Raw genomic sequence first — 18574 nt, 5'->3', positions numbered from 1 at the left:
TAGTTGTAATATCTATCACTGACACTAATTGAGGATACAGCGTTGTTTAGTTGTAATATATATCACTGGCACGCAGAATCAGAGGATCAGCTTGGAGTTATGAATATTGACCCCATTTAGTAATATAAGACCACTCCGCATGCGATGTTTTGGGGTTATTTTGTTTGCTTGTTAAGATTACACAAATAATGCCCTCCTCCTCCTCCATATGATGCTATAATACTTTTATTTTCATTTATAAAACAAAGGAGACAAAGTGAATATCAGTCTGTGAGAGGAAAGCACTGGACGGGTTTCGAAAAATTTCAAACTAAGATTGTGACACTGTCTACAAGTATGATCGAACTTTTTTTTTGAGAGTGACTTTTTCCAGTTTTTTGTTGTTGTTGCGAGAAAGATATAGTATAGATACAAAATCTGAAATTTATCATGCCCAAATAGTTTTAAAGAGGTTCGTACTTGACATTTGGAGTAATGTTTTGGGACGTATATTTTTGATTTCCACATAAAAGGAGCAATAGGAAATTAAAACGAAAAACTGATATCGGAAACCTTGTTATTGAGCTACAATGTTATAAACGTTACCTTTTTGCACTTAAATCGTATTCAATTAAACTTGATTTGTCTGTTGGTGTCAATACAACATAAGCAACACAAATCAATAATTGAAAATAGATACATAATCATATCTTTTAAAACTACAGTTAAAGAAAAAATAATACTAGTAATGGAAATGCTTAATGACCTTTTTACACTTGAAATACGAAACAAAAATATGATATCAAATTTAAGTTTAAAAGGACATATTAGGAGTAATGACAATTTCTAAAATTTCACATAATTTTCAAGGTCTTGTCTTAAAATTTAAAATGGAACTAAAAAAAAAAGTGGGAATTGGAGACCAGATTTTTAGATTATTGACGAAAATACTGCATTTTTATACAATTTTTTTGAGCAAATCGATTTAAGGAAGTTAGTTCCTAAGCTATTAAGCACAACTGTGCAGGATGCTAAAACGAAGTATTTTTTGCTTCAATACTGATCCCATCGGTGCAAACATATTGCACATTTATTACTGAACCCTATTCATTTGAAAAAAAGGTGTAAATTCAAGTTTTGAAAGGGTTTTGCAGATACTATATTTTGTGGCGGAAGGATTGATTAATCAAAAAGTTCTAAATCTGGGTAATATTACAGTTTCTGTTTCATCCAATACGCAAGATCGTAAATACCGAGTTAGCGGAACTCTCTTGTAAAGAAGTCCGGAAAAGTGTGTTGATCTTCGGCATTTTTTGTTTAATCAAAACATGACATAGGAAGACGATTTAACTTCCATGTGCTTTCCACAATTAAAACCATTTTTAAATGAAAGGTGTGTAAAACGTCTGGATACAAGAAAAATGAACTTAATAGAGCTCGTGAAGCTATATATTTTAACGCCAGCTTTGGGAATTTCCTGGCTGACAGCAGTGGGAAAAAATCCACCATATTTCCATTAAAATATATCAGTTGTGGATATTTCTGCGTATTATGTTTCTTTCTTGAATCATTACTACAGTCTACTGCAATGCAATGATAGTACACCATTGTTAAAATCGGGTGAATCGATCACGACAAAAGTAGCAGAACTGGTGTTATTTACCAACATGCCCAAATTCTCGCATGATCTGGTTCTTGCGAGACTTTGAAAGGGGGAAGTAAAATTTAAAACCAAGACGGAAAAAGTAGTCGCGATCTTGCGTATTTATCTTGTATTTTTATACTCCTACACTTTATTTTATATCTATAATGAATGACACGAGTAGCTGAGATTTTAAACTAGTTCAAAAAGTGTAACTTATTAATATGGTTGGTTTATTTTTCCAAAACTGAACACCAATCCAAAAAAAAAAAAAAAAAAAATCTACTCGAAATTTTGCACATAAATTCAGTATCTTCGACAATTAACAATAATTGAAAATTTTGGTTTCTAACCCTCACTATTTTTAGTTCCATTTTAAGTTTGAAGTGAAGGCCCTGACCAGGGTAAGAAACTCTCAAATTTGATATCATAATTTTCTTCTGTATACAACGTGCAAAAATGTAATTTTTTTATGTCCATTGTTAGTGTTAAGCTGTTTATCTGTAGTGTTAGAAGACATGATTATGTAAGGATTGATTTGTGTTCCTTATGTTGTGTTGACACCAATTGGCAAAAGTTTAATTAAATAAATTTCAAGTGCAAAAAGGTTTCGTTTTGAAGACTGAAATTCAATAACAAGCGTTAAAAACCCTGCTTTTCTTTTTAATTTCCCAATTCTTCATCTATGTAAAAATCAAAAATTCTCTTACCAAAAACTTGACATTACTCCAAATCTCAGATGCGAACCTCTTTAAAGTAGGGTCAAGGTGTCATAAATGTTTGTTTCAAAATTATTCGTCTTTAAAATTTCCCGTTAAAGATACTTTTTACCTTACCTGAGCCGAAGGCTCAAGTTGAGCTTTTCTGATCAAAATGTGTCGGTTGTCTGTCGTCAACAGAGTCGTCGGCGTCGTCCGCATCGTAAAATTTTCTTCTAAAGAACCACTGGGCCAATCATAACCAAGCTTTTCCAAAAGCATCATTGGGTAACGGGTTTTTAAGTTTGTTCAAATAAAGGGTCATGCCCCTTCAAAGAGGAGATAATCACAAAAAATGCCAAAATGGGGTCGGGTCATTGAAACATCTTTTTCTCAAGAACCACTGGGTCAGAGGAACTGAGATTTTCATGAAAGCTTCCTAACATAGTGCAGATTTAAGTTTGTTCAAATCATAACCCCCGGGGTAGGTTGGGGCCACGATAGGGGATCAAAATATTACATAGAAATATATAGGGAAAATCTTTAAAAATCTTCTCAAGAACCAATGAGCCAGAAGAGCTGATATTTACATGAAAGCTTCCTGACATAGTGCAGATTCAAGTTTGTTCAAATCATGGCCCCGGGGGTAGGTTGGGGCCACAATAGGGGATCAAAGTTTTACATGAAAATAAATAGAGAAAATCTTTTAAAATCATCTTCTCAAGAACCAATGAGCCAGAAGAGCTGATATTTACATGAAAGCTTCCTGACATAGTGCAGATTGAAGTTTGTGTAAATTCATGGCCTCCGGGGGTAGGTTGAGGCCACAATACGGACTAAGGTTTTACATGCAAATATATATGGAAAATCTTCAGATATGGGCCAAGGTAACTCAGGTGAGCGATGTGGCCAATGGGCCTCTTGTTTGGATAATAATCTGATAAATTCTTCTTCGGTCACACGATTTCTTGCCAGATATTTTAATTTCAGGTAGAGATATTTTTCAAAATTACGTTTTCCTTATCTTACTGAGTACTAGCTTGCCTATTTCCTCCATCACGTAGTTCAGGGTCACAAATGAAGTTGGATGGACGGACATAAATATGAACAGAAAAGTATAGTCCTAATGACAAATCATCACATTTGCCTGTTATTCCTACCTTTCAACTTTTCAGAGAATGACGTGATGACTTTAGTATTCTAATCATGGAAGAGAGAACCCCAGGGGACGACGAAAAGGTATGTTCGTATATACTATGCACAATGATATTGTGTAGATTCAAGGTAGTGTATCTACAACATTAAAGTACTAATAGATATGTAATCTAATCCCAAAGTCTCTCTCTCTCTCTCTCTCTCTCTCTCTCTCTCTCTCTCTCTCATTCCTTATAGTCTTTTACATCGCCAAATCACATATAAAATATCATAATAATTTAAGCTCCTTAAAATATATTAAAACATATTCATGTATTTACTGTATAATGTGTGCAGGGCCCTGTTAGGAAACGACCGAGGATATATGCTGATGATGACAGATCTACAGACCTGGAAGACAATGAACTTAGATACTCAGATCAAACGGGGTCCACCATCCAGGATAGAAAGAGCTCAGGTAACTAAAACAATAAAAACCTAACAGATAAATACAGCAGTATAAACTGACAGGTAACTACAGTAGTATAAAACTGACAAGTAACTACAGTAGCATAAAGCTGACAGGTAACTACAGCAGTATAAAACTAACAGGTAACCACAGCCGTATAAAACTTACAGGTAACTACAGTAGTATGAAAAGTTACTGTCAAGTACAACAACAGTATAAAACTGACAGGTAACTACTGCAGTATATAACTGACAGGTAATTACAACAATATAAAACTGACAAGTAACTATAGCAGTATAAAACTGACAGGTAACTACTGCAGTATATAACTGACAGGTAATTACAACAATATAAAACTGACAAGTAACTATAGCAGTATAAAACTGACAGGTAACTAGAGCAGTATAAAACTGACAGTTAACTAGAGCAGTATAAAACTGACACGTAACCACAGCAGTATAAACCTGACAGGTAACTACAGCAGTATAAACCTGACAGGTAACTACAATAGTATAAAACTGATATGTAACTACAGCTGTATAAAACTGACAGGTAACTAAAGCAGTATTAACCTGACAGGTAACTACAGCTGTATAAACTGAGAGGTAAGTGCAGTAGTATAAAAAGTTACTGTCAAGTAACTACAACAGTATAAAACTGACAAGGTAACTACAGTAGTATAAAACTGACAGAAAACTACAACAGTAAAACACTGACAGGTAACTACAGCAGTATAAAACTGACAGGTAACTACAATAATATAAAACTGACAGGTAACTACAGTAGTATGAAAAGTTACTGTCAAGTACAACAACAGTATAAAACTGACAGGTAACTACTGCAGTATATAACTGACAGGTAATTACAACAATATAAAACTGACAAGTAACTATAGCAGTATAAAACTGACAGGTAACTAGAGCAGTATAAAACTGACACGTAACCACAGCAGTATAAACCTGACAGGTAACTACAGCAGTATAAACCTGACAGGTAACTACAATAGTATAAAACTGATATGTAACTACAGCTGTATAAAACTGACAGGTAACTAAAGCAGTATTAACCTGACAGGTAACTACAGCTGTATAAACTGAGAGGTAAGTGCAGTAGTATAAAAGGTTACTCTCAAGTAACTACAACAGTATAAAACTGACAAGGTAACTACAGTAGTATAAAACTGAAAGAAAACTACAACAGTAAAACACTGACAGGTAACTACAGCAGTATAAAACTGATATGTAACTACAGCTGTATAAAACTGACAGGTAACTAAAGCAGTATTAACCTGACAGGTAACTACAGCTGTATAAACTGAAAGGTAAGTGCAGTAGTATAAAAAGTTACTGTCAAGTAACTACAACAGTATAAACTGACAAGATAACTACAGTAGTATAAAACTGATAGAAAACTACAACAGTAAAACACTGACAGGTAACTACAGCAGTAGAAAACTGACAGGTAACTACAATAATATAAAACTGACAGGTAACTACAGCAGTAAAAACTGACAGGTAACTACAGTAGTATAAAAAGTTACTGTCAAGTAACAACAACAGTATAAAACTGACAGGTAACTACAGCTGTATAAACTGACAGAAAACTACAACAGTATAATACTGACAGGTAACACTAGCAGTATAAAACTGACAAGGTAACTACAGTAGTATAAAACTGACAAGTAACTACAACAGTTTAAAACTGACAGGTAACTACAGCAGTAAAAACTGACAGGTAACTATGGTAGTATAAAAAGCTACTGTCAAGTAACAACAACAGTATAAAACTGACATGTATATACAGCAGTATACACTGACAGATAACTACAACAGTATAATACTGAGAGGTAACACTAGCAGTATAAAACTGACAAGGTAACTACAACAATATAAAACTGACAGGTAAGTACAGCAGTATAAAACTGACAGGTAACTACAGTAGTATAAAACTGACAGGTAACTAAAGCAGTATTAACCTGACAGGTAACTACAGCTGTATAAACTGAGAGGGAAGTGCAGTAGTATAAAAAGTTACTGTCAAGTATCTACAACAGTATAAAACTGTCAAGGTAACTACAGTAGTATACAACTGACAGGCTACTAGAGCAGTATAAAACTGACAGGTAGCTACAACAGTATAAAACTGAGAGGTAACCAGAGTAGTATAAAACTGACAGATAACTACAACAGTATAAAACTGACAGGTAACTACAGCAGTAAAAACTGACAGGTAACTATGGTAGTATAAAAAGCTACTGTCAAGTAACAACAACAGTATAAAACTGACATGTATATACAGCAGTATACACTGACAGATAACTGCAACAGTATAATACTGACAGGTAACACTAGCAGTATAAAACTGACAAGGTAACTATAGTAGTATAAAACTGACAAGTAACTACAACATGATAAAACTGACAGGTAACTACAACAGTATAAAACTGACAGGTAACTACAACAGTATAAAACTGACAAGTAAGTACAGCAGTATAAAACTGACAGGTAACTACACCAATATAAAACTGACATATAACTACAGGAGTATAAAACTGACAGGTAAGTACAGCAGTATAAAACTGACAGGTAACTACAACAATATAAAACTGACAGGTAACTACAGCAGTATAAATCTGACATGTAACTACAACAGTATAAAACTGACAAGGTAACTACAGTAGTATAAAACTCACAGGTTACTAGAGCAGTATAAAACTGACAGGTAATTACAACAGTATAAAACTGACAGGCAACTACCGCTTTATAAAACTGACAGGTAACTACAGTAGTATAAAACCGACAGGTAACTACAGCTGTATAAAACTGACAGGCAACTACAGCTTTATAAAACTGACAGGTAACTACAGTAGTATAAAACCGACAGGTAACTACAGCTGTATAAAACTGACAAGGTAACTACAACAGTATAAAACTGACAAGGTAACTACAACAGTATAAAACTGACAGGTAACCACAGTAGTATAAAACTGACAGGTAACTACAACAGTATAAAACTCACAGGTAACTACAACAGTATAAAGCTGACAGGTAACTACAGCAGTATAAAACTGACAGGTAACTACAGCAGAATAAAACTGACAGGTAAGTACAGCAGTATAAAACTGACAGATAACTACAGCAGAATAAAACTGACAGGTAACTACAGCAGTATAAACTGACAGGTAACACTAACAGTATATAAAACTGACAGGTAACTAAAGCAGTATAAATGTGATTCACACTATTTGAACGAGTAGACTTTCAGTCCGCGGGTCCGTGCATATTTTTACATATACTGTATATTATGATCGGTGGTACACATGTATTTTGTCTGCGTATAGGAATTTTTGAATAGTGTGAAATATCGCTGTTAACATTAGATTTTATTTCTTGTGATATTTTGGTCGTTTTTCAATTAACCGAGGGTAGAAAACTCAATTTTACAGATATTATGCATTTAAACGTGTAATACGTAAACCTTTTACGAAATATTTCCTGTTAGCGCTGAACATTTCATTTGTTTCAAAGACGTTATAAAGTTCACACCGCTTTGAGCCGAGTGACTGCATAGAGGAGTTGATAAAATCAACTCCCAATAAGATGATATAAGAACTTGGTCACGGCCCACGGGGAAATATGTATATTTTTTTTATATGGAAAGTTATTTCACTTTATTTATCAATCTTAAAGGCAATGGCATAATTGAATGATACTCTCTATGTAACAAGGGGAAACTAAACTAACATTTTATTCATTACATGTACCGTTTTTCTAATTTCTATTGTTACACACTGACGCTTCCTGTTTAAGAATTTGGTCGCAACCCACAGGAAAATGTATATTAAGTGTAGTAAAAAGACCTGAAAATTCTATAGCGTGTGGTTTCATTTTGAAACTTATGACAAATGTTCTTGAAAACAACAACATTTTGAGGTTTTCATTAATATTTAATGTAATTCGGCATTAAAATGTGAAAATTGATGTTTTTGATTTGCTTCAATTTGACTCTAACATAAATCAGTTGACGCCACTGGCTACCAGTGCCGATCGTTTGATTTCCCGATTGTGAACATGTGTATACACTTATGTATCTTTGAATTTGAAAGATTCATGCAAGTGCTATAGAATACACAGTAACTGCAATTTCAAACACACCGACGTCTTTCTAGGCTCACAATCAGTCCGCATAGCCCGTGTTTTGACCTCTACTGTATATTATGATCGGTGATATTCTGTCTGCGTGTAGGAGTTTTTGAATAGTGTGAAATATGGATGTTGACATTAGATTGTATATCTAGTGATAGTTTGGTCGTTTTTTCAGTTTACCTACTCAATTAAAGTAAATATTTACAGAAATTATGCAATTAAACGTGTACTATTTGCTGCTAGCACTGAACATTACATCTGTTTGTAAACACATGCTCAGGTCCACGCCTCTTTGAGCCGAGTGGCTGTATAGGGAATTATTTCATATTTTGAAATCCACCTATCAACAAGCTGAGTCTGGTCAACGACGTACGTTGTAGGTTTCTCGAGTGAGAAGAGATTGATATTATAGGCCCGAGTATAAAGAGAATGAATGGCTATGATTTTTAAAACGTATATCTTCAGAAAAACAAAATTGTAAATACAGGTACATTCAAGGAAATTCTTATGATAAAAATATGTAGAGATATTAAATTGATTAACTCTTGTGTTTTACCTTAGATGTTTCATTGAAAATGTCTTTTATTTGAAACATAATTTTGAACTTATTTTTGCTTTAATTAATATAAAATCTAAAGTATTTATTACAAAACATCTGAACATTTATGATTTTTAAAACTTTGGCCAACAATTGCAGAAGCATGATGACTTAAATCTTAATATATACTTTGAGCACCCGATTGCCTCATAAACTATTTGTAAGAGTGGATCAAAAACCATTAGTGTGATGTACGTTTTTACAGTCGTATGATATGTATGGTTGTTAAAAAAATTAGAAGACAATGCGAACAGAAGCTGGAGACATTTGTGTCATTAATAGTGTAAAATTTGGTTTGTAATGACTTTAGATAATTTTATGAAAATAATATAGAAATGAAATTGTTTTAATAGAATTATGTAGCTTAAATTCCACCCTTCTACAATTATAGGTTCAATCTATAATTAATAACTTTTTGTACATATACCTGTGTCAACGTCAAAAAAGTGCAGTTTTCCTTAAGCATTTCTCAAAACTTGTTGAAACGATATACATTTGTAATACTATTCATAACAATTTGATGAAACTGTTTCTTTAAAAAATATACAAAATATTTGTGAAAATTAAAGGAACTCTATCATATAATGGACTTGATAAATAATTCAACGAAAACCGAATTATTGCCCTTGAATTCAATATCTTAAGACATATAATTGATTATTCAAATGATACGCAGAACAAGTTCTTGTGCATCGAATCAGATGAGAGAGATAAACTCCATATGCAGGTGATGTTGGACTATTGCTACATAAAAATGGGATGTTGACGATGGAGAAGTTGAAATTATCCCGTTTGTCATAATCTATTCCCGTTTAAGTTATTCTTTGATGTGTCACATTATACATGTACATGTATTTTCACATATCAACACAACTTCATTAAAAATTTAACCCATTCGTGTTTATTTTTTTCATAAGTTGTTTCCCTTTCCAATTTGAGTTAAAGTGCATTGTGATGTACATTGTATATTTGTTTGATATAGGGTTAATAAATGATAAATCATTAATTGTGATTTTATAATTGTGAATTTTCTTTACTGTTTGGATTAAGTATTTACAAATCCATAATTGAAAATTAATTGTTTTACTTCCTTTTTGATCTCGAGGGGGCGCATTTTCACACTGTTCTCCATTATAAACTTGGACACCTCTTTCCTGTTTCACTATATATGTATATAGTGTTAATTGGTTGTTACAATCTATCAAATTTAAGATAAGATCTTAAAATTAGGATTATTTTCTTTGAATTGGTTACTCATCTCACTGTTGTAAATTAATGTCAATGAGCTTTCCCCTGAATTTGCAACTTTCTTTAGTTTAATAGGTCACCTAAGTAAACTCAGGTGACCTATTGCAATTGATTTTCGTCCGTCGTCGCTCGTCGTCCGCCATGCGTCATGCGTTAACAATTGAACATTTTTAACTTCTTAATAACTACCAGTCCAATTCTGTTCACATTTGGTATGAAGCATCATTGGGACAGGGGAGGGGGGCATAAATTATATATGTCAGGACTCCAGCACCCCTGGGGCCCTAGGGGCGGGGCAAAAACTACCCAAAATTGACCAATTTTCAAAAACCTTCTTCTCAAGAACCACACACGTGTAAGAAAGACTAAATGCATAGTGACGTAGAGCAGGAAAACCTCTACCAATTGTAAATTGCATGATCCCCGGGGTAGGGATTCTGACCCCAGGGCGGGTCCAAACTTGTTATATAGTGTTTATGTGTAAAACACTTAAATTACATCTTCTTTAATGGTATTGATACTAAATTGAAAGTAAATAGATATTTAGAAAGAACTGTGACTCCTTTAACAAAACAGTAAATTTGATTATTCCTGGGGTAGGAGTTTTGGTATCAGGGTGGGGCCAAAATGGTCAGTTATTAAATGTGTTAACAATAGACATTTTTAACTTCCTCTTGATCACTATCATTCCAAGTCTTTTCAAATTTGATATGAAACATATTTGGAACAAAGGGAACATAAATTGTAAATTTCAGAATTCCTGCACCCATGGGGTCTTAGGGGCAGTGCAATTTTGAAAAATCTTCGCAAGAACCACACATATAAATAATAAAAACTAAATGCATAGTGATATAAAGTGGGGAGACCTCTACCAAAATTGTAAACTTCATGATCCCCGGTGTAGGGGTTCTGACCCCAGGACGGGGCCAAACTTCTGATATAGTGTTTATCTATAAAACACTTAAATACCATTTTCTTTAGTACTTTTGATACTAAATTGAAACTAAATGGATAGAGCAGGTAGTGTTTTACCAAAATTGTAAATTTTATTTTCCCCAGAGTGAGGGTTTTAACCCCAGGGTGGGCCCAAACTTAGTATATAGTATTTATGTGTAAATTTGCTGATACTGTATGAAATTTAAATGCATACTTAGGAATAGTAGAACAGGATGTACATAAAATGGTGGATTTCAAATTAGTCTTATATTTTGATAGTTTAATGTTAATACACTTATTATCTAAAGCCTTTCATCAGTATATGCACTTTTGAGGGCAGTGAAGTTTTAAAAACACATCTTGCTTTATACTCATCCTGAACATTAGAATTTAGCTTAGATATTCAGAACAGGATTTTTTTTCTAGATTTCACTAGTCTTCAGGTGACCGATAAGGCCTGTGGGCCTCTTGTTTCATTTGTCAATTTGAAATGCAAGTAGACGGATCTGTCAAAGTGGAGACATATGTAGGTGTGCATGAGTAGGATTCTACCAAAATTCTTTGTGAAATTAAGTTTAACTTGTTCTTTGTGAACCTTTATAGTTTGACCTTTGATACATTGAGATATACCAAAACCTGGCATTTTGACATGTATGTTTGTAAAATTTGTTGATATTCGGACTTGAACAAAGAGCGAAGTACATTAAGCTCTAATCTTCGCCTCAAAATTAGGGTAAACCTAAAATGTGGTTTCACTAGGTTTTATCATTATAATTATGCACTGATACATGTGGAAATTAGTGACGTAATATGTTCTGTGACGTCATTTTCGTCATCTGCGATGGACAAGATTTATTGAAATCGGCGAGATTGGCTGTTGTTTATGCCTTTAAAACCATTTTAAAGATAGAGCACGTGCACCAATCATAATAATGTTTTGTATGCACTTTAATCATGTTGAAAGACAGTAATGAGCAAAATGTCTACATGGTTGATAAATGTGCAGACTATCAAATTGAACGTAAACCGGTTCCCACGTTCATCTGTAATACAATTTCCAACGTTGATGGTGTTTATCTATACAAGATAAATGAATAAATGATATCCATATGTAAAGCATATTGAATTTTATAAGACTCTACGTAGTTTGTATTGAAGAAGATAGTGTGTATACATGGAACTGGAATATTTCCGATTCCAATTTTACTAATTTTAAATATATACACTTAAAAATCAATTCATAACAATATATTTTTCAAAATGTACATGCTTCAGTATATGTATTTGTATGACATGCATGTTTCCTATCAATTAATCGATATGTCGTTTATATTACAATGTTGGCGAACTCATTTAGGAGAGGTTGTTTCATGATATATGGTAATGAAATATTCGCATCTACCCTGCTATAAGAGTGAGTGTTGGTTGTTGATAGATGAATGATGTAACACCTAGATATCTAAATTATTACTCATTTGTAGGCTAAAAGATAAAGTATGCGCTTGTATTGCGTGTTCCAAGACGACAAAACCCGGTGAACCCCGATCAATACATGCAAAAAATAGATTTAAAACATTTCTTAACAAAACATTTTTAGTAGAAACGAACGACTCTGACTGCATTTGCAGTCAATGTCAACAGATCTACAACTCTAATTGTTTCATGCTTAAATTTTCGCGAGCATTCATACCATAAAACTTCACATGTAAAATTTATGGAAAAACTACATTCTCAAAACAAAAGAATGTGTGGGCCAAATTCAAATGTTGCTATCTGGCTGTAATATCATATTATACACCCCTTTCTCTTTACACTCGTAAAGAGAAGGCGGTGGTTTAAATCAGATTGCTGAAAATGGATTGACTAACAGTTGGGTATTGGGTGGTGACCCACCACCTAAATTGCCTGGTTTATAATTAGTATCCTTATTATTTGCAATAAAGTGTCTAGCTTTAATATATAGGTCTACATATGTTATTACATAGAGAAGTGAACTTTGAACTGGTCATTTGTCAAAGTTAGAGATAAATTTAATAATTGTGTAGACATCTCGTTTGATTTTTTTTTAAATTGTCAGAAGCTTATAAGATTTAAAATCATACAAATTAAATATATCTCTAACTCTGTTTCACGGGCAAGTAGAAGAAATTTATAATTGGGAAAATAATATCGTGCGGCCGGATAGGAGCTCTAATTATAATTATTGGCACGACAGTCATGCTGATAGACACTTCAAAAACAAAACTCTTAAAACTTACTTCAACCCAAACTTCAAAATTCTTAATTGTGTGAGGGGTGACTTAATTCATAGATTCAAACTTAGTTACTACTCAGTACTGCATACCACACAAGAGAGAGAGAAAAGGGGGTGGGGGTGGGTAAGCCGATAAATCTTAAAATCAAACGACTTTGTCATTTTAAAACAAAAAAGATACATTGTCAATAAAATTATTGAACTGTTATTACTTCTCAATGCAGTGTACTACTTCACTCGGTTAATTTTAGAGAGCAAGTGAAAGTAGCGAGCGCGAGCAGACATAAACAACCTATTCTTTACCAGCTCAAATTTAACAAATGTGAAAGAAAAATTCTAATCTGCAACTCTTAGTGGTAACTTTAAATTTTATTTTTTTACGAATGTTATATTTTTATCATCTTACATGTTTAAACAAACTATGTCTCACCAGTAAAATGTTGGTGAGCAGCCGTCACGGGCACTGGAAGTTAATGTAAATATATAGTATGTACATGTATAAAAAAGGAAGGGTAGAACACTCTTTTTGAGGCAAATTCGGGTTTGGGTTATTGTGGGCGTTTCTCAAACGGCCTGACGCGATGAAACGTTCACATATACCTTACTTTCAATATATGTACGGTTTCTTTCCGTTCCAATGCCGTTCATTCGAAGAAAAAGATGTTTTTACACCGAAGAAAAAGATGTTTTTACACCTCCAAGTGCCTAAGAATTTCGCTAGACTGTCTTACTTACGGTTTAATCGCACTGAGAAACGCCCACAATAACCCAAACCCGAATTTGCCTCAAAGAGAGTGTCCTACCCTTCCTTTTTTATACATGTACACATACTATATATTTACATTAACTTCCAGTGCCCGTGACGGCTGCTCACCAACATTTACGTGGCAGCCGTCGTCGTTCGTTGTTTCACATTGACAAAGGACCTTAATGTAAGATTTTTCCCCCTCTAACCTTTTGACCTAGCATGACGTTAGAATGTGCAAAACATCTTTTTTGATATAGAAAACCGCTATAAAACCATTTCTGAAATATAAAATCCCAGGGAGTTGGCAATAAAAAGAGAAAAACAGAACCAATATCTTCCGACGTACTTCAACGACTTACAGATGCGAAACAGATGGGAAACGGTAAAAAAAAAAACTTATTTCATTATGAGGTAACACATTCCCTAAGGGAAAAAAATAGCAGCGTCCGATCTGCAAACATTCCCGTTCATGAATACGATGACGCCACGTAAACAAAGTTCCACAACTCTTACAAATTATATGAAATAATGAAAACGGGCGACTTTGGTAAATCCGGAAAAAAAATAATTCACATATTTCCAATTTTAGTATTAATTAGCAACCCCCCAGGAGCTGCTTAATAGTATATACAAGTACCTGAACAAAACAGGGATAGATGTGACGAGTTTCTCAGCCAAGCAGTTCAGTTTTAAATATTGAAACGTCCACAGATTCTAGACCACAGGAGGGAATGTCCATAATTAATCATCAAGTTATCGTGACCAGTAATGGAATAAAGCTACAAAGCCCAGCCTTTCGCATGTTTCACAATGCCATCATTACTGGACACATAACCATTAATGTCAATTCATTGAAGGAATGAAATAGTTATTATATACTTTGATATATTATTAACCAATCCATTATGTCATTTAACAAAGAACCGGGTGTCGTTCTTTACACTGTGTTACTGTTTTATTATGAATACTATTATTCATTAACATTTACTGTGTTATAATACATAATATCACAACATTTAGTTTGATATATTGAATACTATTATTCATTAAAATTTACTGTGATATAATGAATACTATTATTTGTTAATATTTAATGTGTTACAATGAATACTATTATTCATTAACGTTTACTGTGTTACAATGAATACTACTATTTGTTAACATTTACTTTGTTATAATGAATACTATTACATGTATTTATTAACATTTACTTTGTTATAATAAGTACTATAATTTATTAAATTTTACTTTGTTATAATGAATACTATTATCTATCAGATTTTACTATGAATATAATGATTACTATTATTTATTAACATTTACTTTGTTATAATGAATAATATTATTATTAACATTTATTTTGTTACAGTGGGTACTATTATTTATTAACATTTACTTTGATATAATGAATACTATTATTTATTAACATTTACTTTGTTATACTATTATTTATGAACCTTTACTGAGTTATAATAGATACTATTATTTATTAACATTTACTTTGTTATACTATTATTTATGAACCTTTACTGGGTTATAATAGATACTATTATTTATTAACATTTACTGTGTTATAATGAATACTATTATTTATTAACATTGACTGTGTTATAATGGATACTATTATTTATTAACATTTACTTTGTTATAATGAATACTATTATTTATGAACCTTTACTGGGTTATAAAAGATACTATTATTTATTAACATTTACTGGGTTATAATAGATACTATTATTTATTAACATTTACTTTGTTACACACACAGACCCGTTTCCTGATTTAACAAAGGACCAGCGTGTCGTTCTCTACACCTTGTTATTGTGTGTTGATGATGACGGTGCTGTCGTTTTGGATGATGACGTCACTATGGGTGACATTGATGTCAGGAGGACACTGAATGAGTTGGAGGAGAAAGGACTGGTGACACGTGACAGTGACAGTGAATGTTTCCAAATTCGGCAAGATAGAGAGACAATGGAATCTTACAGAGAAAATTGTCTGCTGAGTGACATAGACAAAGACTTCTACATGCAGGTCGCTTCAAATGAATCCCTAAGTTACTATATAGAGTTTCTCAGTGAGTATATTGTCACAGAAAAGCCTGTGGACATCCCTATAACGTTGATGAGACTGGTTGTGGAGGGACGGATAGAGGATCTTATTGATAGAGGTACTCGTTTACTCATTAGTTATTTCAAAGTAAACAAATTCAAATAAAGCACATTAGAGGTACGTATTTCCTCATTAGTTAATTCAAAGTGAATAAAGTACATTCTACAAATAACTGGAACATGATATACATGGCGTTGAGTGCTACTCACAAATTAACTTACTGTACGGATTCTGAAAATAACGTTAAATTGTGTTACTTGCGAATCATGGTTTGTACTCGCATGATTAAATATATTTCTTAATGTTTATATACGATTCATATGTCAAACGTTGAATTAATCTAATATATATTGTAAAAAGACCCACAACTTTAAAATCTAAGATGCATCTTCAGGATTTACACCTCACATTATAATAAATATATGATGATTAGGCTAAGTATATTTCAAATCGCATTCAAAACTGTTTCATAATTAAATGAAACATGGGAAAAGAACGGAATGGGGGCTAGTTGCGTGGAATCAAATATAAATTGCACCTTAGGCAACATTAAACAAATAGCACACTTTACTTACTAGCATATACCCCCCCCCCCCCGCAACACACACACACACACACACACACAAAACAACAAACAGAAAACTAGCGAACAAAACAAATACCATTTTAATTAAGTTCTTTGTATTCAAGTATGGCAAGGCTATTGTGTAATGATTTATATACTGGACAATAAGATTTTTCCATTAAAATATCCAGCGATAGTAAACAAGTTTCCAAACTGTTTTCTTAAAGATGGAGTTGGGTAATTTTGAATGGGACGTCTGTCTGTCCTTAACACTCTATATCCTAATTGATAAATGAGGATGAGCGCATCGGTTACATAAAAAGTTAGCTTCAAGCCCTGGGTGTAATGTCCTGATATTTTGTATAATGTCCTAGCTGATAAGACATTTTTACAAAATTGATACATTTCTACAACACCCATATTAAATAAGTTTATGATATACAATCATTGTCTTTAACAATTTTTAAAAATTAATTTTCAATGTCATTTTAGGTTTAAGGTGGATCCTTAGTCCTGGATTTTTGAGGTTTAGGTAGCATTTTTTTGTTTGGAATCAATAAATTAACATTCAGAGTAATGAAAAAAGGCAAAACAGTTAAGGATTTCCATATTAATTTTCATTTCATTAACCACTAAAGTCATGTACCCCGATGTAGACTTTTATGAAATTCATTGGAAACAGTTATTTGTTTTTATTTTAATATAAAAACAACAAAATATTTTTTGAATTGCATTTATTTATCGGGAAACATGTCAATAACTAAAACACATGTCATTTTCAATATGTTTATCAAGTTTTAGAATAATATGTGCAAAATTATTGAATTAGCGTTATTCTCCAAAATGTTAAAAAACAAACAAATGTGGACGCACCTTCCTTATAGCATGGTTTACATATCATTTTTTCTGTTTATATTAGTAGAGTTACATCTGTTATAGTTATTCAGGGGGAAAATCCATACCTTTCCTTAATAATTTAAAATCTATAGCTTCCAGATTATGTATACCCCCATCAAAAACTGAAGTATGGCACCATAAAGCTGAGCTATTAAAAATCACTCGGGATTAAACTTTTATGTAATTTCATGAAAAGACACAGATAATGATTCCTTATCACCTTGGTAAAATGTTTGTCAAAAATAAAGAAAATCTATCACATTATGGACTTGATAGATAATTTAATGAGAACAGAGTTATTGTCCTTGGATTCAATATTTTGAAAAATATCATTGACTATTCAAATATAACTAAGACTTTTGAAATATTTTATGGCTAACAAGATTTTTTACAATAACTATTGAAAAAGATTCCAACAAAATTTATGTTCCTATCATTAAATCATTGACTTTGTAAAATCCTATGACATCACAGGAGTGTGGAACTACATTAAAATAAACAAGGGTGTAATATTTTGAACTGGAAGGTACCTGGTGACATGATAAAGTATTATAATGGTGATGGAAGGGGGGTGTATATACTGTTTATAAACACTTGTATGCAAGTAAAAACCGTATATAGATATAATTCATTTTCTTCGGTTATGTTTTCAATTAGGGCCTACCTGATAAAACTACTATTGTCTGTCTCGTTCTCAACCAGTAATCTTTAAAAAGTGTAGGGGTTGCCCCTCGGTCTGGTTTAGCTTTACTTTGTGGGTTGTGGTCTGGATGACAGCACTTTGTTTTCATTCTCCTCCATTGCAACCCGAAATATGCTCGATGATTTTCACAGATTTTTAGCGTCAATGTACTACTGTCCACGGAAAATATGCCAACTCTATATAGCAGAAGGATTGCCTCAGGCACATCGAAATATTTACCGTATTGCCCAGGATTTCGTTCGGAGCATTGTAATAGTCGCAAGTGACATGATATATCCTTTGTGCATCCATCATATGTCTTACGGCGTGACCGTGTCTGAGGGCGAAGTAAAAAATATTGGCATTAGTATCTAGATCCATAACAGGACAAAAAATATCCCGAAATATTAGCACCTAACGTGTTAGGACAGAGTTCAATCAAAGTATTCTAACGTACTAGACAT

The 18574-nt window shown here is 32.9% G+C and overlaps 1 protein-coding gene across 1 annotated transcript in view; it reads left to right on the top strand.

The window, feature by feature from the left end:
* Positions 1–246: 246 nt before the first annotated feature.
* The window catches only part of LOC130052911 (uncharacterized), a 143348-nt gene continuing 125020 nt past the window's right edge, over positions 247–18574 (top strand). The window contains exons 1-4 of the mRNA XM_056159123.1: positions 247–334; positions 3495–3558; positions 3811–3931; positions 15620–16024. Coding sequence (XP_056015098.1) covers positions 3526–3558; positions 3811–3931; positions 15620–16024 — 559 coding nt within the window. The 5' untranslated portion in view covers positions 247–334; positions 3495–3525. The remainder of the gene's footprint in view (positions 335–3494; positions 3559–3810; positions 3932–15619; positions 16025–18574) is intronic.

The sequence above is a fragment of the Ostrea edulis genome, chromosome 3 (genome assembly GCF_947568905.1).
Source record: "Ostrea edulis chromosome 3, xbOstEdul1.1, whole genome shotgun sequence".
Taxonomy (NCBI): Eukaryota; Metazoa; Mollusca; class Bivalvia; order Ostreida; family Ostreidae; genus Ostrea; species Ostrea edulis.
The sequence above is the reverse complement of the archived record's forward strand: the minus strand, read 5'-3'. Positions and strand labels throughout refer to the sequence as shown.